At 40.3% G+C, this 27,012-nt stretch overlaps 3 protein-coding genes, 1 long non-coding RNA gene and 2 other non-coding genes across 6 annotated transcripts in view; 5 read left to right on the forward strand and 1 right to left on the reverse strand.

Moving 5' to 3' along the window:
• si:dkeyp-9d4.3 (caskin-1) overlaps positions 1–2,442 on the forward strand; it is a 41,333-nt gene extending 38,891 nt beyond the window's left edge. The window contains exon 22 of the mRNA XM_037690536.1: positions 2,130–2,442. Coding sequence (XP_037546464.1) covers positions 2,130–2,214 — 85 coding nt within the window. The 3' untranslated portion in view covers positions 2,215–2,442. The remainder of the gene's footprint in view (positions 1–2,129) is intronic.
• Positions 2,443–11,471: 9,029 nt separating this feature from the next.
• LOC119422892 lies at positions 11,472–13,125 on the forward strand. The gene is made up of 4 exons (XR_005187431.1): positions 11,472–11,600; positions 12,522–12,595; positions 12,780–12,838; positions 13,046–13,125. It is a non-coding gene; the product is annotated as an uncharacterized LOC119422892 (long non-coding RNA).
• On the forward strand, positions 12,629–12,712 carry LOC119423276. Its single transcript, XR_005187456.1, has one exon. It is a non-coding gene; the product is annotated as a small nucleolar RNA SNORD60 (small nucleolar RNA).
• On the forward strand, positions 12,889–12,968 carry LOC119423277. Its single transcript, XR_005187457.1, has one exon. It is a non-coding gene; the product is annotated as a small nucleolar RNA SNORD60 (small nucleolar RNA).
• Positions 13,126–15,911: 2,786 nt separating the features above from the next.
• LOC119422893 (guanine nucleotide-binding protein G(I)/G(S)/G(O) subunit gamma-13-like) lies at positions 15,912–18,836 on the forward strand. The gene is made up of 3 exons (XM_037690303.1): positions 15,912–16,185; positions 18,335–18,443; positions 18,559–18,836. The coding sequence occupies exons 2-3, from the start codon at positions 18,346–18,348 to the stop codon at positions 18,662–18,664; spliced, it is 204 nt and encodes a 67-aa protein (XP_037546231.1). The 5' UTR covers positions 15,912–16,185; positions 18,335–18,345; the 3' UTR covers positions 18,665–18,836.
• Positions 18,837–19,056: 220 nt separating this feature from the next.
• The window catches only part of chtf18 (CTF18, chromosome transmission fidelity factor 18 homolog (S. cerevisiae)), a 20,093-nt gene continuing 12,137 nt past the window's right edge, over positions 19,057–27,012 (reverse strand). The window contains exons 19-22 of the mRNA XM_037690304.1: positions 25,944–26,088; positions 25,755–25,850; positions 22,218–22,287; positions 19,057–19,215 (exon numbers count right to left, since the gene is read on the reverse strand). Of these exons, the coding sequence (XP_037546232.1) occupies positions 19,094–19,215; positions 22,218–22,287; positions 25,755–25,850; positions 25,944–26,088 (433 nt within the window). The 3' untranslated portion in view covers positions 19,057–19,093. The remainder of the gene's footprint in view (positions 19,216–22,217; positions 22,288–25,754; positions 25,851–25,943; positions 26,089–27,012) is intronic.

The following is a 27,012-nucleotide window of genomic DNA, read 5'->3' on the forward strand; positions in this document are numbered from 1 at the left end:
TCACCACTTCAGCTAAATATAAAATAAAATCCACTGGAGCGTGTAAACTAAAAAACAGAAATTATGTGAACGTCTCATCAGAGACGACTAATTTCAAACATTCATTAAACTTAATTTTAACAGGAACACACCTCCAGCAGAACTAGGTAGCACATCTGGATGAACTGGCTGGGGACAGAGAGGACAGGAATATGACTGGACCAGCTGGTTTTGTTCTCTAAAGACAAAGAAAAACATGTTGGTAGAAAATAATTGCAAATACAAATGTGAACAGAAGAGTGAATAAAGACAGCAGCAGAGTGATGATGTGGTCAATTTATCCTCCACCAGTCTAAGCCTATAGCAACATAACTAAGGGATAACTCATGAAACCCTTACCAACCCTAGCTATAGGATTCATCAAAAGGAAGAGTTAAAAAGTAAATGTGTCAGCCTCACGGACAGAAACTGCAAGTTGTTTCCACAAGATAACTGAAAGATCTGCTTCTCATTTTACAATTTGAAACACTAGGAACCACAAGTAAACCCGCAGTGTGGGAGTGACATGCACTCTTTGAAAAATATGAAACAATACGATCTTTGGTATAAAATGGAACTTAATTGTTGAGAGCTTTGAATGTTAGAAGGAAGATTTTAAATGTTCTGAATTTCATAGGGAGCCAATAGATTAAAGCTAAAACTAGAGGAATATGATCTCTCCTTCTAACTCCAGTTAAGACTCTGGCAGCAGCATTTTGGATTAACTGAAGACTTTTTAAAGAAGTGTTTGGACACCCATAAACCATTACAATAGTCCAGCTTGAAGTGATAAATACATCGAGCAGTTTCTCTGCATCATTGTTGGACAAGATGTTTCTAATCTTAGTGATATTACGCTGGTGGAGGAAAGTGGTCCTGGTGACATTGTTTACCTTAGAACTAAAGGCCAAATCAACGCCATCCACAGGAAGTGACAGGCTGCAAAGTTTATTTATAAGATGTTCAAGTCCAAAAACCACAGCCTCCGTCTTGTCTGAGTTTAAAAGCAGACAATTAAAGGTCATCCAAGATGTTATGTCTAGTCCTGTCGCAATAAATAATAAATCAATTAATCACATGATAAATGAAAATTATCAACCTCATTTTCATTTATCGGCTTTATCGTTTCTTCATCTCTCTCTTTCTACTGAAGACACTGGATGACAAAAGGCTGAACTCCGGTGCTCTTCACTGACCCCTCCCATTCTCTTTTCTCGTAAAAATCCATTTTAACTGTTCAAAATTGCGTTTTTGGATCGTTAAAAGCAGCTAAGCTGAGAAGCTAAGCTACGAGCTAAGCTAACAGGCCGACCTCAGGAAAAATCCTCCGTCTTGTCGAAGCTCCAAAATTCACGGTTGAAACCCGTGCCTTTGTCTAAAAAGTAGTTTTTCTCTGCAAAAAGAAGTTGAGTAGTCGTTTACTGATTTTTATTAAAATCTTTGTGTGAAAAATGCTACGCTAAAGAGCTCAAATCACACCGAACGTCCGCCATTTTGAGAACCAAAAAACAGGAACAAGAGAAGGCCCATGTCACGTCAAGGGGCCTCCCTCTCATTTTTCATATAGACACACTGCTCACTCCCTCACTATCCATCCTTCAGTTCAAACAATCTATACTTCCATTCAGTGGTTAAAAAAGGTACTACACGCAAAAATTAACCAACATTTCTTCCTAAATTTGATAATTATTAATTATTGTCAAATTTCAAACAGTATTATTGTTTATCGCAATAATTTCCGAGTCAAAAAATCGCCCATCAAAATTTGTTATCGTGACAGGCCTAGTTATGTCTATAAGACGTGCATGTAATTTAAGTAACCCAATAGATTCATTGGGTTTCATGGATAAACATAAGTGAGTGTCATCAACATAACAATGTAGCAATTTCCAAGTCAGAAACAAACTCAGAACAGTCAAAGAAAACTAAAGCTGTTCAAACATAATAATTTTCTGAGGCTGCCAAAAATATCAGTGCATCAGAAATATAAAAACGGAGACAATTATTATATTAAATCCTAACAGTGGGGCAAAAATATACCCTAATTATCACAATGTATTCTATGGGCTTCAATTCATGCAAATAATGGCGTGTTTCTTTATTTATTTCAGCAAAAAAGCAACGGTCTCGATCCTGGATGACATCGGCAGCATGTTCGACGACTTGGCAGACCAACTGGATGCGATGCTTGATTGATTTCTTGCCCACATCTTTTCTCCAACAAGGTCTTTCCCCCTTTTCCCCACCTGCCACGTCCTGTGTAGGCGTAAGAAGAAAACTCTCCCACGGCTAAATGCTGGCCCTTTGAAGAGCGTGTGTTTGAGCGTCTGCCCCTCCCTAAGTGCTTCCTGAGTAGCCGTGCACGTTGCTGAGGAGGGAGTCACGTTTCTCTGGTGCAGTAGCTCTGACTCCTTCCTCCTGACTTGAGGAGGTCGCTCCCACACAACCTCTGACCTCTGCAGTCCCCTGCCTCAGATGGCCGTGCGGACCGAGAAGCACAATCACGTTGCTCATCCTTTAAAATAAAGAAACGGGAAGATAAGCGTAAAACTTGCAAAACGAAGCACAGTAGTGGTCTCGCAGGCAGATTAGAGTGATAAGTAAACAGGAATCAAACTGACGAGGTGGCTGAGAGAATTTATAAAAGCACATGGAAGGACGGACCGCTTTCCGAGTCTTGTCTAATTCCTGAAATATCAAAAAGATAAATTTTTCCAGGTGCATTGTAGCCTCCATTTCTCCTTCGTGTGAGAGGGGGATTGTGATTCTCTGGACGTTTCCTGACCCGTCTGCCGTCTCTTTCCATGACGTTCTTGTTGTCGGTGCCGTTGCTGTTATTGCTGGCTTTGTTGTTGTTTCGAGTGTGTGCGTAGTCCCTGCTTTTGCTCGTGTCAGTGTCCTCCCACTCGTATAGTAGTTCCTCTTATCAATCAAGCTAACTAAATACAAACGTTAAGACGCGCTCACGTTAACAGAAACTGGCTGAAGTGTCGCCAGCGTTCTGCCCTGTAGGTGTTCATCTTCATACATGGAAGGCTGCTTGGAAATTATTCTGCACACAAAATAGTACATGAGAAATACTGACGTGCACAAACACACACCTGTGTGGTATCTCCCTTTGTTCCAGAGCAGTGAACAATGTTTTCAAAAGATATTCCTCTATTTCAGTTTTTACATAAGTCAAGGAAACATCCAGTTTTTAAAATAGCTGTGTGAGCGCCCTCTATTGTTGGTTTGTGAAATTGCCTTCAATCTGCCCTCTTTCTTCTTGTCTTCCCTTTTTAAGTATCCTGGGGTCTCGTGTACTAGCGTGGATTTATTTTTACTAAAACGTGGTTTACGTTTAAATCAAGAAAAGGGTGCACGCACAAAAAAAACATCTCTGACGTCTCAACTGTGTAAACGCACAAATCCAAGCACATGTTCCTTTGCGCCTCCTGATCACCGAGGAACGGAGTGCAGAGGAGATGCCTCCCTCGACACGTGTCATTCTGCACATTCAAAAAAACCACGTCTACATTCTGGGAAAAAATAATAAATTATTGCACTGTGAGTTAGAAATGCTCCTACATACCAGCAGTGGGATGTAAAAATGTTTTTTAATCATAGTGCGGAGCAGTGACGGCGTGTGTGATGCTGCTGCCGTCTGAGCACCACACACACACACATAGGCGTTAAAAAGCCAATAATTTATTAAATATTTCATCACCTTCATTACTGTAAACCAGGGGTGTCCAAAGTGCGGCCCGGGGGCCATTTGTGGCCCTTGGAGTGATTTTGTGTGGCCCACAGCTGCAGTTTAAGCAGGGTATAATTTTGGCCCATAGGCTTAAGGTCAAGGTTTCTTTATTGTCATTCACATCGTATGTGGTACATGTGGTGGAATGAAATTGTGTACACATGGTCCCAGTTGCATCCAACAAAAGTATAAATTGTAAAAGAAAAACAATGATAAGATCTAAGATATGAACTAATAATTTAAGAGACTGATGTAGACCTTTTACAGATTTAACAATGATCATTTTTTATATAATGTTTAGGTTTAACAGCAAAATGGGATACAAAAAAAATCTCACAATGAGCAATATTAAGTTTAATACAATCTTTTGGCAATAAATCTATAAAATCAAATTTAAAAAACAAGTAATAAAACGTTGTTTGTTTATGAAGCTTTAATGTTTTGGATCTACAATAATTTAGAACAGCTTCTCCACCAAAATTAGACAATTACGTCCTTTCTCCAAAATATTTATGCTGAGTAAAAAAAATAATTAAAAAAAAAACACTGAAAATATACACTTTTTATTATTTATTTATTTAATTAATTCAAGTTTTTGTGGCGAGGAGGGTCCGTCGGATAGTCGAACCTCGGATTCAGGAGGAACAGTGCGGTTTTCGTCCTGGCCGTGGAACACTGGACCAGCTCTACACTCTCAGCAGGGTCCTGGAGGGTGCGTGGGAGTTTGCCCAACCAGTCTACATGTGCTTTGTGGACTTGGAGAAGGCGTTAGACCACGTCCCTCGGGGGGCCCTGTGGGGGGTACTCTGGGAGTATGGGGTACCAGGCCCTTTGATACGGGCTGTTAGGTCCCTGTATGACCGGTGTCAGAGCCTGGTCCGCATCGCCGGCAGTAAGTCGGGCTTGTTCCCGGTGAGAGTTGGACTCCGCCAAGGTTGCCCTTTGTCACCGATTCTGTTCATAACTTTTATGGACAGAATTTCTAGGCGCAGCCAAGGTGTTGAGGGGATCCGTTTTGGTGGCCTCAGAATTGCGTCTCTGCTTTTTGCAGATGATGTGGTCTTATTGGCTTCATCAGATCGTGATCTACAGCTTTCGCTGGAGCGGTTCGCAGCCGAATGCGATGCGGCCGGGATGAAGATCAGTTCCTCCAAATCCAAGGCCATGGTCTTGAGCCGGAAAAGGGTAGAGTGCCCTCTCTGGGTCAGGGAGGAGGTCCTACCCCAAGTGGAGGAGTTCAAGTATCTTGGGGTCTTGTTCACGAATGAGGGAAAAATGGAGCGTGAGATCGATAGGTGCAGCGTCTGCAGTGAAGCGGGCGCTGTACAGGTCTGTCGTGGTGAAGAGAGAGCTGAGTCAAAAGGCAAAGCTCTCAATTTACCGATCGATCTACGTTCCCACCCTCATCTATGGTCACGAGCTTTGGGTTGTGACCGAAAGAATGAGATCTCGGATACAAGCGGCCGAAATGAGTTTTCTCCGCAGGGTGTCTGGACTCTCCCTTAGAGACAGGGTGAGAAGCTCGATCATCCGGGAGGGACTCGGAGTAGAGCCGCTGCTTCTCCACATCGAGAGGAGCCAGTTGAGGTGGCTTGGGCATCTGGTTAGGATGCCTTCTGGACGCCTCCCTGGTGAGGTGTTCCGGACACGTCCCACCGGAAGGAGGCCCAGGGGAAGACCCAGGACACGCTGGAGGGACTACGTTTCTCGGCTGGCCTGGGAACGCCTCGGGATTCCCCCGGAAGAGCTGGCCCAAGTGGCTGGGGAGAGGGAAGTCTGGGCCTCCCTACTTAGCCTGCTACCCCCGCGACCCGACCCCGGATAAGCGGAAGAAAATGGATGGATGGATGGATGGATGGATGGATGGATGGATGGATGGATGGATGGATGGATGGAAGTTTTTGTGGCTCACCACTCCTTTCATCTTCAAGTTTTTGGCCCACATATGAATACACACCAAATGCAGATGTGATCCAGGGTACACTTCTGTGGCATTTCAAACTTTACATGTGCTTTAATAACAAATCTACAGTCAACACAGAGTCACTCGTGGGCTTGGTACAACTTACAGGCCTTTTTAATGAATATTCTCTGATGTACAGAGGTACTCACAAATTAAATCCAATATTAACTGTTTAATGGGTCAGAAAATAAGAAAAATATATTCAGCTCATTGGTTTTCTGGTGGAGTCCTGTTGCACAATCCTTCCATTTTTTTAAAGCTTGTGTCTAACGGCAGCTTATATGTGGCGCACAGTAGAAAATATGGCTTACAACAAATGGAGTCAAGTTTACAAACTTATTTCTCAACAATTTTCTTGTGCTAAAAATATGATTAAATACAAAAAATCAGGTCAAACGAGATGATTTTCACTTAAGATTAAACCTTTATCTATATTTCATAGCTTGATGATGAAATGAATCAACCCCTGGATAAAAACTGTTTTTGGTTCAGTTTGACACTTAAATACTAACGTGTAATCATTTCTAAATGCTGGACTGACTGACATCTTGGTGGATGTTATACAGTAGTCCCTCGTTTATCACGGGGATTTGGGACCATGCCCCAGCGATAAGTGAAAGACCGTGAAGTGGAGATACAGTAGTCCAAGTTCAAGTAAACTTTATTGTCATTACTATTTCATGTGGTACATTAGATAGAACAAAATTATGTACACAAATAGTAGTAGTTTATTTTAGTGTTTATATACAGGCATATATTAAGGTGTTTTAAACCCTTCCCACACTCTTGCAGTGTCCCTAACAAATTTCTCTACTCTGCCACCTGCCAGAGCTCACCTGACATGCTGCATGCAGGAGGGAGCTTCTCCTGCAGCTGTGGGCTGCACACATGTGCCGCAGGTGCTAAATAATTTTAAACAATTCATTTTAAATAAAAATTCCATGCCGATCGTGCAGCTCATCCATCAGTCAGCCAATTGTGTGTCATCTCCAGTCTTACTTTGAAAAACCGCGATAGAGCGAGTCTGCGAAAGTGGAACAGCAACGTAGCGAGGGACTACTGTGCATGTATTAAGACAAGCCCACGTTTACTTGAGAGATTTTAGCACCGAGCAAATCTATGATGACGTATAAATGTTGCATTCTGGGATTAAGAACAGAACGAGTGAACAGGTTGGGATTCTTACTGACGGTTAACAGAAGCTGTTGCCATGGTGATGTGGCTGCAATAAAACGGATCCTCCGAGACTTGCAGCTCAACGTGAAGGAACGCCTCAGAAATGTCCCGTATTTTTGTCCACATCGTTACGAGTTTCCCAGCATGCTCTCTGTGCCGGGTAGGAATTTCTTGTGAGGTTCTTTATTGATACATCTGAACTTCAGCAAAAATGTGTGTACACTACTTTTTTTTTTTTTTTTTTTTGTATGTACCTTTGTACACGAGGCCCCTGGTGTCTGTTTCTTTAACTCTGCAAATCTCTGTGCCTTGGTAGACTTCTTTATATATTTTAGTTTAACAGCTTTTATCGGCTTTAAAAAAAACTTTAAAGAAACTTTTGTGTCAGTGATGTCAAAAGTAGCTTCTAAGTTGAGTTGTGCTCCTAAAACTCAACCTCATCCATCTGTCTGCGTCCTTCTGTGACCTTCACCAAACCCCCATACGAGCTGATCCAAGCCCCTCTGTAAGCTGTAGTAAGTTGACTGCTCTCCTCCGGTTTTCAGTGTTTCTCCTCCATATAAGCAAAGATGGTGGATCCACCACCAGTTTTCATCCCAGTGAAGAGTCCACTTGTATTTTTCTGCTCTTGGAAAACAAAGATATATTTGAGAGACAGATAGTTCTATGTGAATATAAATTATAGTGAGTATGATGATAATCACGAGGGTTCTGAACCTTGAATCGGGACGAGCCTGTACATTTACGGTTGCGTTCTGGATGTGTTGTGACGGCTGTTGTGCCATGGTCAGATTTAGGTTGTGTTTCTGCTGTGACGATGCATTCCTGTACAGCTGTGATCAGAATAAATGTATAAATTAAACCGAACCCTGCTCTGTATGTTCTCTTATGATCACCTGCCAGTGAAAGTGGAGCGATAATGTTTATGGCCACATCTGTATCGTTAGCTAAATATCTAATGAATAAATAAACATTTATTTAGGTGTTCAGTGTGAGATGTTGGTCGTTATGAAAGAAAAGTACTTCAGTAAGATCAGATTATTTTTTAACCTATTGTTAAAGCATTTAATTTATTAACTTAATGATAAACACTGATACGTTGTCGTTTTAAGTGTGATGTAACATTGGGATGAAAATTTGAACCATATTGCTTCTTATAGTAAATTAGTTTACCAAAGTTTCAACTTTTCTATTGTCTTATGAAGCCAAAACCATTACCTCAAAGGTAACTTCAATTCTGAATTACTTGCACACAAAAAAATCTGCTTTAGTTGACTAAAATGAAAATAGATAGAAATTCACATTATAATCCATCCATTATTTTGTGGAGGATATTGGAGGATCTCCATCATCATGATGGAGCTTAGCGGTCTACATCCAGGCGAGTCTGCCGGTCCAGATGGATTGAGCCCCAAACTCCTGAAAGGATGTGCGGCTCAGCTGTGGGATGTTTTTCTGCACATTTTCCACCTAAGCATGAGGTCACTGCTCTGTGGAAAACAACATGCCTGGTCCTGGTGATGGCAACCGCCCAAACTCACACAGTGACTACAGACCTGTGGCCTTGACATCATGGAGAGGCTGGTCCTGAAGCTCGTCAGATCAGTGGTGGAACCATACCTGGTCCCCTGACAGTTCACACACCAGCCACCCAATGGAGCTGACGACGCCATCAGAGCCTTCACGCACCTGGACAGGGCAGGCAGCACTGTAAGAGTCATGTTCTTTGATTTTCCCAGTGCTTTTAACTCCATCAGACCTGCTCTACTCTGCAGTAAGCTCCTGGACATGCAGGTGAACGACTCGCTGGTCACCTGGATCAGAGACTACCTCACAGGTCGGCCACAGTTTGTAAGGCTGCAGAACACCACCTTGGACACCATACTGAGCAGCACAGGGGTTCCTCAGGGCACGGTCCTCTCACCGTTTCTGTTCACCCTCTGCACCTCGGACTTCAGGTACAACTCACAATCCTGCCATCTGCAGAAGTTCTCGGATGACTCTGCAATTGTGGGCTGCATCACTGGTGACCAGGAAGCTGAATACAGAGGTGTGGTGGACAGAACCACCTGCAACTCAACATTGGACAAACTAAAGAGCTGCAGGTGGACTACAGGAAGAATATCAGCCCCCCAACCCTATCAACATCAAGGGTACTAAGATGGACACTGGGGGTCCACCTAGACCAGGGGTGTCAAACTCACTTACAAAAGGGGGCCAAAATTAAAACCTTTTTCAAACTAGGGCCAGTTTCAGGATCTACTTTAACTCAAGTTAGATACCCGACATCTTGTTCGCAGGTTCCTCGAAAAGAGTATGAGTGGTCTCGTTTGACGTTCTTTGTCGCACTTTTGACACCATAATCAAAGATTACTGAAAAAAATTCAAGTGAAAAAAGTATTTTACATTTAACATATCATCATGGGGGCCAGATGAGATGTCAACGAGCGCCATGTTTGGCCCCCGGGCCTTAAGTTTGACATTTATGACTTGGACAATAAACTGGACTGGGCAGCTAACATCAACACCCTCTACAAGAAAGGGCAGAGTCGCCTTTTTCTTCAGAGGAGACTCAGGTCCTTTAATGTCTGCAGGGCTGCAGATGTTTTACCACTCGGTGGTCTCCAGTGTCATCTTCTACGCTGTGGTGTGCTGGAGCAGCAGGGTGAAGAAAGCTGATGCCAACAGACTTGATAAAGTCATCAAGAGAGCTGGCTCAGTTCTGGGAGTGGACCTGCAGTCAGAGGTGTCTGAGCAGAGGATCCCGAGGAAACCGCTCCAGATCTTGAACAACCCGTCACACCCCCTGCATGATACACTGGACTCTTACTGCAGCACCGTCGTAGACTGAGACCACCGAGGTGCTCCACAGAACAGCACAGGAAGTCCTTCAAACTTTTTAACTTCTCCCCCTTTCTGCACATAGGGCAATAAAATTAATCCTCTACTACAATAAACACTTTAATGTTTCTGTCTGCACCTGTTTTGGAACTTTGGTATTTTTTTATATTTTGTTATTTTTAGATTCCCAGTTATTTTTATATCTTGTGTTCCATTGTTCCATTGTACTGAAACTCTGGCACAACAATTTCCTGCGGGATCAATGAAGTTCTTATCTTTACCTGCTTCTTTCTTTTCGGGTCACGAGTATTGTAAACATACATTTTAGACCAGTAAAACGAGCTCTGGTGTTTGGTACACAACTACAGGTTGAGCTTAAATATTCTGAAATAAATAAATAAAAATGTTGCTGAAAAAAACATGGTTCTTCAGGAGTGATCAAATCACTGATACTTTGATCATCTATTAGACTTGCAGTAAAAAATAAAACAAGTGTTTCTCATCAATCTAATTAAGAATGCATCTTTTTAGTTTTAACTCCTTATTTTAATAGACAGCAGGTGGAGATGACTTTCAGTTATCAATAAAGTTAAAGAAATGTTTATGTCTTGATGTGGCCAACTCAAATCAGATCGACTCCAAAATCATCTGTAAGTTCAACCCGTCAAGGTATTTAAAATATTTTGCAAACAACAAACACACAAACGGGCAAAAAATGTTATCTATCACCAGCCTTTTGCTTCTCTGCCGTGAGCCATAAAAAATAATACACACCGATGTAAGATGTAATTTACTTTGAGGATATAAAATATCTATTTTTGTGAAGCATGTTCAAATCATGGCAGTAAATGTTGGAATTAACTTACAGAAAATTATCACTGGATGTACATTTACAGCTGACTAATGTTCGGAGTCAACCAAATTCTAAGTCACAACTGATAAATTATTAGCCTACACAAAAAATGGCTTTGGGAAAGATCTTTTTCAACACAATAGATTTTTGTCTGAAACTCCTGCATTCATTTAACTTTTATTATTATTATTATTATTAGGGAGGCAGGTGATATGTTTTGCTCAAGGAATGCTAGACTTCTAATAAATATAATGTTTAAATAATTGCCATTAATAAGTTCATAGATACGTGCATGCGTGGGTTTTCTCCGGGTACTCCGGTTTCCTCCCACAGTCCAAAAACATGCATGTTAGGCTGATTGGTAACTCTAAAATTGTCCCTAGGTGTGAGTGAGAGAGTGAATGGTTGTTTGTCTCGTTTGTCTCTATGTGGCCCTGTGATGGACTTGCGACCCGTCCAGGGTGTACCCCGCCCCTCGCACAGTGATTGCTGGACATGGGCACCAGCGACCCCCGTGACCCAAAAATGGAATAAGCGGGTAAAGAAAATGGATGGATGGATGGAAGTTCATAGATATTTATCTGGAGGAACGTTCCTTTTTTTTTTTAAACTCAACTACATTTCCCATAATGCTTTAATATGACTTCCGAGAGATTCAGTGCTCGTGGCAAACTGTCCTCAACTGTTACAGTCATATACTGAACAAAAAGTTAAATTCAAATAGTATATATTTTTGTTAAATGTTAATGGGTAAGTAAAAACATTAGCAATATATTTCCCTACTTTTCGATAACGCTAACTCTTTGGCTGACTACTGTTAGCAAACCGGAAACCGGGGGGAGGTTCTTGTGACGGAAGCCGAGAAGTACTCAGTCAGAAGACAGGATGACTTTACCATGTAAGGTTGCTGTTGCAATTGTTCTTTACTTTAAACGTTGTTAAGTAGTACTTAAAAAAACGATTCTTAACACGTTTTTTGTCCTTGTTGAAAAGTGAGACGAGCATTTGAAGTAAGTACGACTTAAACCAAGGTGAAGTAAAGTTTATTTTCGCCATGTGCTCGTGTGGAGCACGTGGCAGTCCTGTGCATTTTCAACAGTTTGAATGGTCATTTAGGCTTTTCAGACTAAAAACTTTTGTATCTTAGGGTTAAAAAAAAAAAACTATGAAAAATACAGTTTGAGTTTGTTCTGGTGGTTATCATGAAGCTTGTGTGCTGTAAAACGTAATTAGTCAGAAAACTGGATATTTCCTCCCGACTTCGGAATAAGCGGAAGATAATGGATGGATGGACTGACAAGTTTATTTAATTCTATAATCTTTGAACATCTTATGCATCGTTGAGCCTAATCACTCGCATGTATTTTAGAGTTCATAAGAAATAGACACGTGTTAGTCAGTAGTCGTTTTAACTGAGATATTTGGGTTAAAACAAAGTCCTATGGATTACTGTAATAACATGATAAACACTTAAAGGCTGTTCTTTTAATAGTCAAAACAACTAAATATGTTTCTAAATTAATTTTCCTCAAATCCAAGAGTCAGACATTTTCTAGAAAATTAATTAATCGTACACATCAATCCTGATTACAAATGGGGAGTAAAAACTTAAAAATTCAGCAAGTATTAAGAAAAGTTGATGTTTAAATCATATTTCAGATGTAATTTTGTTTTGTAATCCATTTCAAAGTTGCCGTGATGTTAAAACCTTCTTTTCATTTGGGTAAAATGTGTTGTGGACAGCTGTTGGACAAGAAAAACAGAATATTTAGTTTTTAATCTCACATATTCAGATATATGCCAGATGTTGTAAGGTTAGGAATGCCTGGCTCTAAGGCTCCACGGCATGGCTCGAGTTAAACGACAGACACTTCCTTCATAAAGAGTTCATGTAAGACTTTAACGTGCAGCCTTTTGTTTCCTGTTCACAGCCGACGAGGGGACTGAATGAGCTGTGCGATAAGGACGTGATAATCCTGAGACTGAAGCTGCTGTGGAACAGCTGGTGAGAGTTGTGTCTTGTACTTCATGTGGTTTCAGCCTGGGAAGACAAACGAGATCTTCTGACACCTCGTATGAGAGCTGAACAGCAGCTCCTGATTCTGACGTCAATCTGAGGCTCCTTCGCTTCTTCTGCTCATACGTTGTTTTGATCAACTTGTTCTAACGCGGCTTCTTTTAATTTACAGCTTGTGGAAGAAGTAGTCCTGCTGAAGATGATGATGGTGGTGACTGGGTTTCTTTAACAGTGAGTCTTTATTTATTTTTTATTTTTTGGGGGGAGGGGCGCTGCATTATGGCCAGAGATGACAAACGTACTTTTCTGACACCTCGTATGAGAGCTTCCAGCTCCTGATTCTAAATATTATCTGAGGCCTCAACGTGTTTTTTTTTTTAAATCGACAGTTTTGAATCGTCACGTAGGACTTTGCGCTCTAAACTTTCTCTCTTGCAGGTTTTGCAACAATTTTCTTTCAAATACCATCAAGAGTGTAAAAGTGCTGCCCGCATGCTGACAGGACGAACCCGGGCGAGGCCACAGGAGGGTGACTTTTTGTATCAAGTTCTGTTTGCAGAATAAACAGTGTTTATAAAGTGGTCTCTGGGTTATTGTTGTTTATTGTGAAGCTTCAGCTCGGTGGCTTTGACCGATGAAGATAAATGCAACTTAACAGTGATTTAAAGCTACTTTAGGCCATTAATAGTTCTTTGAATGTAATTCACAGGTATACGTTTTAATAGTTTTTGTTTGTTTTTAATGGTCAAATTAGCTGTGCAAAAGTCAAATGTGAAACGAGCAAAAAGATACAGAACCAAAGGATGGAGGACTGACTATAAAATATGATCTACTCTTTGGCAGAAATCCCAGGTGGATATCTATATAACCATAAAGAAAAAGCATATCCACCATTTAGATCAGCAACATGATGCATTTATGCCTCAAAATTTGTCATCAGTCTAGTTGTTTCTGTCCATTAATCCCCGACATGAGGGGCGTGCAGAAATACTACGGTCTTGAGAATCTGTCCAAAGGTCCTGACTTCAACTTGTTGTATTCACCTGGATTACTGAGCAGCGTCAGGACAGGAGTACAACGCGTTTTACATAACGGTTGGTAACGTTGCCTTCGTGGTTTGAGCCTCAGAAATGTTCTTGTTTTACTTGAACTAAAATATTTTCTCTTTTTGTAGATGTGTGTAATGTTTAAATGAACATCTGATCAGTAAGAATAGATCTTCCATCATTTCAGAGAGCATAATTTGATATGCATTGATAAATCAATGTCTGAAAAAATAGTATTGTTGATCTTTAAAATCTTGTAGGTCAGTGATAATTTTTCATTGGCCACAAAAATGAATTCAAACCAAATTAAATCTATATTAAACATGGTTGTAAACTATCTTCAGACTGAGGAAACCACTCATATTTTATGTACATTGACACTTTCTCATATTCATCTGCAGAGCGAGCACATTAGCAATAACAATAGCATGCCTTCATTTTCAGATAGCTGAACTAACTGACAACTAATGAGAACCCCAAATTTAGTATGTCAGAAAATTTGACTATTACTTGAGACCAATTGAAAAAAAGGATTTTTATAGATGTTGGCCAACTGAAAAGTGTGAACATGGTCCTGGCAAAAGGAGCCCCAACCAAGTAATGAATGAAATACATACTCGTACATTTCATTTTTCATACTTTTCAGTTGGGCAACATCTATAAAAAAATCCTTAATTATTTTTTTAATTTAAATTGATCTCAAGTAATATTCTAATTTTCTGAGATACTAAATTTAGGGTATTCAGTAGTTGTCAGTTATAATCATCAACTTTAAAATATTTGAAATATATCAGTCTGTGTGTAATGACTGAGTACAAGTTTCACTTTTTGAATGGAATTACTGAAATAAATCAACTTTATTCAAAATGTTACGACCAGCACACTTTTAAAAAACATTGTGTACGGTAATTGTGGTGAGGGGACTAATTTTATATAGCTTTTATTTCTCGTGTTGCTATTTCAGCTATCCGAAAATGAAGGCATGCTATTTTTTTTATTTTTTATGTTAAGTACAGACCAAAGCTATGTGAGCTGTGTATTTTTATAGATTTGTTTGTGTACATTGTGTTTTGCCACCAGTTGATAAGCTCCCTGTTAATTCTAAAGTTGTTTTTTTTTTTTTTAAGGTACTGAAGGTGGACTTTTTTTTTTTAGTTTGTGCCACCAGTGTTCCGCTACTGTTCTGTTAATCCTTTAAATTGTTTAAATAAAGAAGATAAATGAAAAATGTAAGGAGTATACTCTAATCCAACTGTTTCTAGGACCATGTTTCCTGCTGCACAATGGGTGGTCAAATGAACTATTTCCCTAGTCGCAGTTTTAAAGTACTTTTCATATGAATAGCATAGAAGCAGCATTTTTTAAGTGACTAAAATAAGTTAAATATAATAAGAGCCTATTTAAAAAATATATAGTTGGTTGACGTCGAAACTAGACGTCTTTTAGACGTCGGAAAAAGACGTCTATCCGACCTGTTGATATAGACGTCTTTTTCCGACGTCTAAAAGACGTTGAGTTTCGACGTCTATCCGACATGTTTTATATAGACGTCTAGTTTCGACGTCTTTTAGACGTCGAAACTAGACGTCGGAAAAAAAAGACGTCTATATCAACAGGTCGGATATACGTCTTTTTCCGACGTCTAAAAGACGTCTAGTTTAGACCCAATTTAGACGTGCAGAAACGACTTAAAACAGACGTTGTTTAGACGTCTCCTTGCTCAGTGGGAAGTCTTAATTTTCAGACGTAAACAGTTGGAACATAAAAACTCACATGCATGACCATCATCAGCATCACAATGTTCAAGAATTTGTGAGATCGGATGTATATTTGTTTAACTTTTTGGAGCCGTTTGTTTTGAGTCTTACTTTTTAGTCTGCCATTAATCAGCCTGGCAGTCGGGTATGCGGTTTCCATGGTAACCTAGTTAGGTTAGGTAAGGTCAGTAGAGCCTTCAGCTTTGACGTTTTTTTTTTTTTTAATCCAAACCAAATGCTCTTTAAATTTCGTACACCAAACATTAGGCTTTTTTTAATTAGTTTATTACAAATTGATGTTAAACCTGTGCATTGCAAAAAATAAAGTTTGAATGAAAAGTAGCTGCATTGCCGCTCTCAAAGTTTTTTTTTTTACGTTATCTTTTCTTTGCTGGGGGAAGCTGTTCTATAACAGACTGATCCTAGTTTGTTTATAAATAATAAAATAATTTGGTTTTCACTTTGTGTCGCGCCCTACTTTTCCTGGTGTCCTCCGCTGAGCCGCAGCGCAGCTCGGGATTTGCCTACAGGTGTCTCCTCGGTTTGACTGTCACAGCAGCCCGGCGGCGGGTGGGCGGGCCTATCATTTCTCGGTTTGTCTCCGCCCTGCGCATCCCGTCCGCACACGAACACTCTCCTTTCTCCTTCCTGCCGGCGAGACGCATCAACTCTCTCCACTCCGAGCGGGCGCTGCGCCGTTCAAAGGCCGGACATCGTCTCCTCTCCTCCGGCTGCACACGGAATCAAGCCGCGGTTCTCAGCGGGAAGCCTGAAGGTGAGAGCGGCATGATTTCATCCATCATTACCGCCACAAATCACGGGCCTCCGTTTGCATGCTTTACTTTATTTAACCCCCCACACTCAAATTATTCCAAACTGCAGCGTTTGTGCGTGAACACATCCCAGATGTTCGCGTGATGGAGGCAGCAGACAGATGTTTAAATGATGGAGGTTGTAGCTGCAGCTGGACTGAATCAGGCACAGACCTGCAGATCCATGAAAAAGATGGAGATGATGAGGAGAGCTGCTTCCTAACCGGAAACCTGAACTCTGTCATGTTCAGGGTGGGGCTGCCGTGTTCTTATAAAATGTCAACAAAATCACACAACTGACACGAATTAGTATTTTATGGAGAAAAAAAAAAAAAGCATTTTCTGCTAAAATGTAGTCTGAATAGGTGCTAAAATATTTTGAAGCAAAGCTGCAGGAGTTAAAACAGGCAGAACAAAAATGAGAGAAACACCAGCTAAAAGCTAAGATGAACAAAAACAATGCTTAAAGCTAACATTGGCTAAACCAAGGATAAAAGCTACATTTGGCAAAACAGAAGCTAAATTTAATGAACATAAATTGAAATTAAATAAAATTTAAAGTCTGAAAAAACAGCTCAGAGCATAAAATTAACAGCTAAATAGCAAATCAATAGCCAAAAGCTAAAATGGGCAAAAGTACAGACAAAAGCTGACATTAGAATTTTTTTTTTTTGCATAAATTCACCTACAAATAGCTAAAAGCAATCGTCACCTAAACTGTAATTAAAAGCTAAAATCAACTAAACCACAGGCAAAAACTAAAATTTCAAAACCTTAAATGAAAGCTAAATATAGCAACAGTAGCTAAACTCAAAAACTGTGTCTAAAAGCTGAAATTAGCACGATAGTAGCTAAAAGCTAAAATGAGCAAAAGAGTAGCTAAAAGCTAAACTAAGCGCAGTAGATTAAAATTTAAAATTAGCTAAAATGTTAAAACTAGAATCCGCAAAAATCTTCAAAAAAAATTATTTCGGCTGCTCCCTTCTTCAGGGGTCACCACAGTGAACTACCTCGCATGACGACCTGGCGATTGTTTTTACGCTGGGTGCCCGTCCTGACACAACCACAGACCATGAGCTACAGAGAGCCATCATCTGGGCACCCGGGGGAGCAGATGGTGGGGGTTGAGGGCCTTGCTCAAGGGCCCAGGGTGGGATAAATGAGGGTGGAGGCAGGTGTGGGTGCTTCACCTTTCCCACCCACATTTTGTTGTAGTTTGTCTGGGAAGTTGAATTAAGACATTTAAAACCTTTTAAACACCATTCTGATTTTAGATCCACATCTTTTCTTCTTCTTTCAGCATCTCTCTGTCCGCCATGTCCTCTCTAACTGCGTCCAGTTTTAGAGCTTTAAGAGCTACAGAAAATAACGTTGTCAAATTGCTTTTACAGTAACACATTCTATATCCTTTCATTTAAATTTTAATGTTGTCTGACAGATTTGTTGCATGATGGGAATTGTAGTTTTGTTGCACCGTAAGAAAACGTCTGAAAGAACTACATCCCAGAAGAAAAGACAACGCATTAAAACACAGTTGTTGGAAAGATACAATTTTAAGAGGAAACTAAATGTTTTTTAACACCTATAATGGAAACTGAACTTTTTTTTTTTAACCTTTCAGGCCTAGTTTATTAAATTATTAAATTTAAAGCTTTTGATGACTTATAAAGGCCCACAGAAGACCCTGTTTTATAATCAGTAAAGACATTTTAATTTTTGCCAAGCTGCATCAAATTCAACCACCGTCTGTACGTAAACAAATTATTTACACTTTGCATCGTTTCTTTGAGTAAAGCACTTTGAACATTCTCGAGCAGAAACGGCAAGTTTTTTTTTTTTTAAAGCACACATTTAAAACAACTTCACAAGCGAACATGATTAACAACAGAGTGATGTGAATTATAAAAAGGTTCTGCAGGTGTTTTCTCTCAAACAGGCCTGAGAATGATTCAAATAAAGCAACAAGAACGGTCCAAACAAACAAGGTGCAGTTTTTGTTTTTCCAGGGGAGAAATGTGATCAGATATGTGGAGTAAAGGCAGCGTTTATTTGTCTGAACTGAATTTGTGTACCGACATGTGTTTGTTTGTTTGTTTGTTTGTTTGTGAACAGCAGGAACAATCATGGCCGACTTGGACATCCCACAGATGAAGAGAGAAGTGGAAAGTCTTCAGTATCAGCTAGCGATCAACAGAGAGAAATCCTCCATCACCGTCACTGAGTGAGCGCGAGCGCGCACACACACACACACACACACACACACACATGCACACACACACACACACACAGAGAGAGAGAGTCAGGTGTGTATCATGCTGACGTTTGATTTTCTGCAGGCTGGTGAAGTGGATTGAAGGCTGCGTTTGTGAAGATCCGTTTCTGAACCCCGAGCTGATGCGAGCCAACCCCTGGGTGGAGAAGGGAAAGTGTGTGATCCTCTAATGATCACACACACACATCACAGATGCACACGCTCTAAAGAACCATGCACTTCCACACACAACCTTGCTGCACTAACTCTTACACTCACTCCCTCTCAGACACATCCCTGATTTTATTTATTCAGATTCCTGAATGCTGGTACCTGACGTGAAGCCCTGTGTGTGTGTGTGTGTGTGTGTGTTGGAGTGAGTGTAAAGCACTGAGTAGCTTTCTAAAAGTTTCAACAATGTTCTTTTTATTGGCTCTTTACACCGTCAAATGAAATAAAGACTGTTTTAAACTAACACAAGGGTTCTGGATTGGTGTGGATTCAAACAGTACAGGAAGTACAAATACAGAGGACAGTGTGTGTGTGTGTGTGTGTGTGTGTGTGTGTGTGTGTGTGTGTGTGTGTGTGTGTGTGTGTGTGTGTGTGTGTGTGTGTGTGTGTTATAGAAGTTCTCTGATGTAGACGTTTCGTCTGACTGCGTTGGACATGCCCTCGTTGAAGCGGAACCATACGTCACTGTTGCCCACTGCCGTCCCCATGGCAAGAACGGCACATTTCTCTCCTACGAAGAGAAGAAGAGTTTTTAAAACACTAAACACCGGATGTGTTGAAGGGGGTTCTGTAAAAAGGTTTATTTTACCGACACAATGTCTGTCGCGTCTGACTGTCCAAAAAGTACTCGTCAATGTTCAAATGTAAACGAGCAACTCGTAATTGTTGGCAACAAAACATCTGCTGATTTTGCTCATTCATTGCGAATTTTGTGGCAGAGCTTTGGTGGTGAATGCTACATGTTTATTATTGTGTGAATGTTTAGGAGATCCGTTTTTCGGCATCTTTCTCATTTCGCAATTTTTGTGCTATTTTAACAAATCCTAAATCAAAACGTTCAGCTCTTTCAAGACAATCCTGCTTTGACTTTTGGTTTTGGTGCAGCTTTAGCTTTTTGAAATATTTAGCCTTTTCTGCCATTTTTTTCTCACAGAAAATGAATTCAGCTCATTTTACATCCTTCAAATCTTCACATCTGTTTACAACCTTTTCCTGCTCCTTTCACATTTTGTTCTGCTTCAGCTTCTTGTGCAAATTTAAACTTTTTCAGCTAATTTCAGCTGGGTTTTTTTTTTTTTTAGCCGTTTTGTGCTCCTTTCAGATTCTTTCTGCTAACTACAACATTTTGTGCTTCTTCTAACTTATTTCTGCTAATTTCAGCTTGTTATGCTCCTTTCAGCTCCTTTCTGGAGGTATCAGCTATTTCAGCTACTATTTAGCTGTTTTCATGCTAATTTGAGCTTTTCCAGCTAATTCCTCAATTTTTTGCACTAATTAAAAAAAATCAGTCTAATTCAGCAAAAATGTGCTCTCTCCACTTGATTCTGGACATTTAAGCTTCTTTCTGCTTTTTTAAGCTACTTTTCAGCTGTTTTTTGTTGTTGTTGTTGCTAATTTCAGCTTTTTTCAGATCATTTCCACTTTTTTCCTGCTCATTTCTGCTTCTTTCAGCCCATTTGGGGAAACATGCTATTTCTGCTTTCTTCTGCTAATTTAAGCTTGTTCTAACTTTTCAACTAGTTTTTTTTTTTTTAGTATTTTTAGCCAATTTCAGATAAATTCAAGTTTTTTGTGGTAACCTGCTAATTTCAACCTAATTAACTTCTTTCTACTAATTTCATATTGCTATGCTTTCAGCATATTTCTGCTAGTTTCAGTTATTTCAGCTACTATTTAGCTGTTTTATGCTTTTTTTTTTTTTTTCCAGCCAATTCCTTTTTTTTTATTTCTTTTTTTTAGCTAATTTCAGCTCTTTTCACTTCCTTCTGGTAGTTTAAGCTTCTTTCTGTCTTTTCAGGTACTTTTCAGCTTTTTGTGCTAATTTCAGCTGCTTTTCAGCAAGTTCTTCAGCAATAAGCATTCACACTGCATTTTCACAGGAAATGCAATTTCTCTAATTTTATTAGAAATGACACAAAAAGTTCAAATCACAAACATTGACCAATTGCTTATTTTGAGAGGGATTATGGCTTAAAGAGTTTGTAGCCACGTGTGGAATGAAGACATCCCATTATAAAAAAATTAATCTACGCCTGTTTTAGTGAAGTTTGGTCTCAATCAAGCTGAACACTGTACAGTACAACTTCTAATGAAAAAAAAAAGTCATAAATGTTAACAAAACAACAGTATCCTCTTCTTCCTCATCTGTGAAACAAATATAACACAATTATAATACAATAGTTTTATGTTATATTTTATGTACCGTATTTTCTGCCATATAAGTCGCACCTTTTTGCATGAATGTGCAAGTCCTGCAACTTATACACCGGTGCGACTTGTACGGCAGAAAGTACGGTACTAACTACAAAATACTGTGATTTTTAAGGCTATATGAAGCATCTTTATTTTATGAAACACACCTTAGGAAGTTTTCTTTTTAAAAACGCTAAAATATGGTTTATACACAAATGTATATGTTATATAAATTTATTAATCCACCATATAATAAAACATTTTAGATGAAGAACTGAGGTTTCAGTATTAAACATAAAATTCAGCAAAAAATACATCTGGAAAAAAAAAAAAGTTGACGAAGACGAAAAGGGATTTCAAAAGACCATATATAAAATTTCTAAGAATCCACTTTTGTCTCGGCTCTGTTCAGACTAGCTGTTTACATGTCAGTTTGATCCAGATTAAACAGATTACCTAATCTGAGGTGGTTCAAAGAGCCATCTACAAGAGGTAATAATTTGTTGATGGCGTTTCCACAGAACCCCACCTCAGAAGATCTGAACTCTTTAATTCAGTTCTCATTTAAACAAAAATAACAGAGTTTCTTTAATCTGGAGGCTCAGGCTGAAAAAGTTTAACAGCTGAGGGAAACTATCAGCCGAAGCTCCGCAGCAGACATGTTTGAATGGAGTTCTGATGCAGACGGTTGTTTTTGTTGTTTTAGTTTATCGTCACTAAAAAGAGCTGCATCTAACAATTAAAACTAGAAATGAGTCCTCGAGGCTCAGTGAGACAAACGTATAAATAAAGGTTGAATTGAAAAACCGTTCACCAAGAACAACGACCTCCCAATTTATTATAAAACCAAAAGTCAGCTGAAAACCACAGCAACCTAGCTGAATGTCACAGAAACACGTCAACGTCCTGAAACGAGGCTGTGTGAGAGCAACAAGGCCAACAGGACACTCCGGGGTTTGGGGAAGTGCCCGTTTTAGCTCAACGGTTCCGGTTGGACCTACAAACAGCCGCAGTTTTGCTTTTTCCGTCCTTTTTGATAAATTGATTTTCAGGAAAGTTGGCAGTTTTAAACTGGTGCAACCACAGAGAACTGTCCGGGCCTTACAGACATCCATCCATGAAAGGAAGAAAACGTAAAGCGAAGTCAGCCGTGCAGCCACAAGAGCACGAAATTAGAAACATTATGTAACGCACGTCCTTCACCTCGTCTGCTCAGTGCGGATCTGATGTGTCGAGAGGCGTTTTTACATGAACGGCCCCCCGAGGGTGTGAATAAATGAAGCTAAACCAGTGTCTCCCTGCAGAGCGCCCCCACAGTACCTGTGTCCAAGGACGGTTGTGCTCTTTGAGCTTTGGGGGCGACAGCTCGACCGAAGAAGTCCACCTCAGGCTGCAGAGTACAAAAACACAAACAGATTGTTTTACTAAGTTAGGAAGTTACTAAAACACACATGGTCTCTAACAAGGTCAGTGAATACCCCCTCCCCCCCTCACCCAGTGCACGCACGCACACACACACACACACACACACCACCTCTCTAATTAGCCTAATTTCTAAGTTTCACCATAAGGGACTGTACTTTCTCATTGTCCTGATTTCTGCCCCCCCAGAGCCCAAATCTTTTGACTCCTGAACGATAGCATCACTCGAGATCTCTCAGAGGTTCTGATAGTTCTGCTCCTTCTAGTTCTGATTAACACACACTCTGTGGGAGGCGCGGTAACAAAAACACACAACCCCAGTTCTTAATGCACTCAGCAACACACTATCTGCATGGTAACCTGAAAACATTACAGTTAGGCCTGTCACGAGAACACATTTTGCTGGGCGATTAAGTGTCTCAGAAATTATTGCGATGAACGATAATAATGTTTGAAATTTAACAATAATTAATTGTAACATTTTAGAAGAAATGTTGATTTGTTTGGAGTGTAGTACCTTTTTTGACCACCTGATGGCAGCATAAGACTGTTTGAACCAAAGGATGGATAGTTGAGCAGGTGTCTCTTTAAGAAAAATGGGAGCGAGGGCCCTTGACGATATGGGCAGACATGGTGACATGGCTGACGCTCAGTGATTTGAGGTCCTTAGCATAACATTTTTCACACAAAGCTTTTAATAAAACATCATTAAACAAGTTCTCAGCTTCTGTTTGCAGAGAAAAACAACTTTTTACATGAAGGCACGGGTTTCAACCGTGAATTTTGGAGCTTCGAAAAGATGTAGGTTTATTCCCGAAGTCAGACTGTTAGCTTAGCTCGTAGCTTAGCTTCTCAGTTTAGCTGCTTTTAACGATCCAAAAATGTGATTTTGGATGGTTAAAACAGATTTTCAAGAGAAAGGGAGGGGTCAGTGAAGCGCACCGGAGGTCAATGAGGGCACACGTTATAAAGTGCTTTAAGTATCTTGATTAGATAGAAAGGTGCTATAGACGTATAGTCCATTTAAACTGAAGACTAAGGCTGTGGAAATTACTTTGCTCCCCAAAATAATCTTAGTCTCGACCTGCAGCATTCAATGTAACACACCTACACTGAGAAGCTGTGGCACATGCTCATTTACACATCGATAGCAGGAGTTTGAGAGAAAAAACAAAATGTGGGCTCTTTTGGTGTGTGTGTGTGTGTGTGTGTGTGGTGTACACACATGCCTACAGACAGCAGCAAATAAATGAACAGGTGACAAAACAGACATAAAATAGTACAGGTGCTGGTCATAATATAAAAATATCATGAAAAAGTTGATTTATTTCAGTAATTCCATTCAAAAAGTGAAACTTTATATAATATTCATTCATTACACACAAACTGATACAATTCAAATGTTTATTTCTTTATATGTTGATGATTATAACTGACAACTAATGAAAACCCCAAATTCAGTATCTCAGAAAATTTGAATATAGCGAAAAGGTTCAATATTGAAGACACCTGGTGCCACACTCCAATCAGTTAATTAACTCTAAACACTTGCAAAGGCCTTTAAATGGTCTCTCAGTCTAGTTCTGTAGGCTACACAAGCATGGGGAAGACTGCTGACTTGACCGTTGTCATTGCTAAAGAGGCTGGCTGTTCACAGAGCTCTGTGTCCAAGCGCATTAATAGAGAGGTGAAGGGAAGGAAACAATGTGGTAGAAAAGTGTACAAGCAATAGGGATAACTGCACCCTGGAGATGATGGTGAAACAAAACCCATTCCACAATGTGGGGAAGATTCACAAAGAGTGGACTGCAGCTGGAGTCAGTGCTTCAAGAACCACCACGCACAGACATATGCAAGACAAGGGGTTCAACTGTCACATTCCTTGTGTCAAGCCACTCTTGAACAAGAGACAGAATCAGAAGCATCTCACCTGGGACTGCTGCTAAGTGGTCCAAAGTTATGACCTCTGATGAAAGTAAATTTTGCATTTCCTTTGGAAATCAAGGTCCCAGAGTCTGGAGGAAGAGAGGAGAGGCACAGAATCCATGTTGCTTGAGGTCAAGTGTCAAGTTTCCACAGTCAGTGATGGTTTGGGGTGCCATGTCATCTGCTGGTGTTGGTCCACTGTGTTTTCTGAGGTCTAAGGTCAAAGCAGCGGTCTACCAGGAAGTTTTAGAGCACTTCCTGCTTCCTGCTGTTGACCAACTTTATGGAGATACAGATTTCATTTTCCAACAGGACTCAACACCTGCACACAGTGCCAAAGCTACCAGTACCTGGTTTAAGGACCATGGTATCCCTGTTCTTAAATGGCCAGCAAACTTGCCTGATCTTAACCTCATAGAAAATCTGTGGAGTATTGTGAAGAGGAAGATGTGATACACCAGACCCAACAATTCAGAAGAGCTGAAGGCCACTATCAGAGCAACCTGGGCTCAGAACACCTGAGCAGTTCCACAGACTGATCGACTCCATGCCACGACGCATTGCTGCAGTAATCCAGACAAAAGGAGCAACAACTAAGTACTGAGTGCTGTACATGCTCATACTTTTCATGTTCATACTTTTCATGTTCATACTTTTCCAACATTTCTAAAAATACTTTTTTATTGGTCTTAAGTAATATTCTAATTTTCTGAGATACAGAATTTGGGGTTTTCATTAGTTGTCAGTTATAAGCATCAACATTAAAATAAATAAACATTTAAAATATATCAGTCTGTGTGTAATGAACGAATATAATATAAATTCAGCTATATTTTTAGCGAATTTCCTAATTTTGGTGCTCATTTCTGTTTATTTAAACTCACTTTAGCAATTTTTCATTCATTCGACCTTTATTTAGACAGGTTAATCCCACTGAGCCTCGGGGACTCATTTACAAAGGAGACCTGATACAATTATGTGTTCTTTCTGCTTTCTTCTGCTAACTTAAGGCTTGTTATTCCATTTCAGCTACATTTCAGCATGTTATTTTTAGCTAATTTCAGCTGTTTTTAAAGCAATTTCTTCAGCAATAAGCATTCATACTGCATTTTCGCAGGAAATGCGATTTCTCTAGTTTAGCGTACTTTGAAATTACTAATTACACCACACTTTTACTGACTTTGATAAAAAAAAAAAATACATGAAATGACAAACTTCAATCCATCAAGTGTGAGACCAACATGTCCTGCTAAAAATAATTATAAATTCAGTTTAAATTCACATTTCTGTTATCACAAAATACTGTAATCCTTTTGTTTGCTTCCTGAATTTTTGCACCTACTCTGAAGCAGATGAACACTTTTCAAACATTCAGCTCAGTTTATTTTTATCTGGAGGAAGTTTCAGCTGCCAGCAAATAAGCCACACATTTCCCTAAAATAAACAGGTTGGGTGAGAAAACATCCACCAGTAAGTGTAAAAAACCCAACAATGTATTTTGTGTCTCACTCTGGCCTCCACTGTGGTCTGTTTGACAATGTTCTCCAGCCTCTGCTGATGGTTTCTGGTCGGTTTTGGACCAGCAATCTTCTTTCCTTCCTCTTTCTGCAACACAAGTTACACAGCAGATCATAAACACAGACAAGCATGAAAGACCGCACCGTGTTCTGTCAACCCTCGACCCGTTTGACGCCTCACCGCGACGGGGTTTCGCTGCAGCATCATTTGCTCGGCTCTCCTCATCTTCTCCCGCTCCATCTCTCTGCTGATGGTTTGTTTCGCCTGATAGGTGAGCTGGCGGCGCGGCGGCAGTCCTGGAAACCACGCCACCTCCTCAACACGCCTAGAAACATGTGAAACAAATTTACTTATATTTAGCACGTCAGTTATTATCAATTAGAAAATCTGAGGACAACTCCAACAGGACTTCATATTTAGGAGTGTCTCGTTCATCTGCAGAGCATGAGGACGTTAAACAGAAGCTCTGTGTTGTTGCAGGCATCGGTTCCAGCTCCTCGTTTCTCCTTGCTGCTAAAACTACATCAAAATCCAACCAATCAGATCCAAGAACAGTTCAGCCTATATCCACTGTCCTAAATGTTTACCATCGAAGCGCCCTGCTCCATGTTTGGATCCGTCAGAGGGTGGTGTTGTGGTGTGCCAGAGAGGGCAGGTACAGGAAGGTGTAGACCAGGAGCAGCAGCAGCAGAGCTAACACCAGCGGCAGGCACCAGTCGTTGGTGACCAGCACCTCATCGCAGCGAGCCTGCAGGAAGGAGCCGTGGTGGACGGCCGGATGCTCCTCGGCCTCGTTCCGCACGGAAGAGTTAAGTTGTCCCATTTAAAAATAAAAATCTCCAAATTTAGTCTCAAAAATGAGTCAGACGTAGATTTAAGATTGCAGAAGAGAACATCAGCATCCAGGTTTGATATTATTTAGCAAAATTCCCACATCTCTCCGCTTTAAATCACTTATTCCCTCCAAGCTTTAGCCCTCCAACCTAATTTTGTCTGTTTGTCCGTCCAGCAGCCAGGATTTTGTGTTTGCTACCTTGATGTGACCTCACAAGCATCACACACAGACACACCAGGAGTTAAGGGGATTAAATTATAAGCTGCTGTGCAGAGAACCAGCATGTGGAGGAGAGCAGTGACCTTGAACACCCCACAAACACACAACCACTCAGCAGGTTTCATGTACACTAAACAGTGGAGGGCAGGTGTGTGTGTGTGTGTGTGTGTGTGTGTGTGTGTGTGTGTGTGTGTG

This window comes from Nematolebias whitei, chromosome 16 (genome assembly GCF_014905685.2).
Source record: "Nematolebias whitei isolate Nwh7 chromosome 16, NemWhi1, whole genome shotgun sequence".
NCBI classification, from domain to species: Eukaryota; Metazoa; Chordata; class Actinopteri; order Cyprinodontiformes; family Rivulidae; genus Nematolebias; species Nematolebias whitei.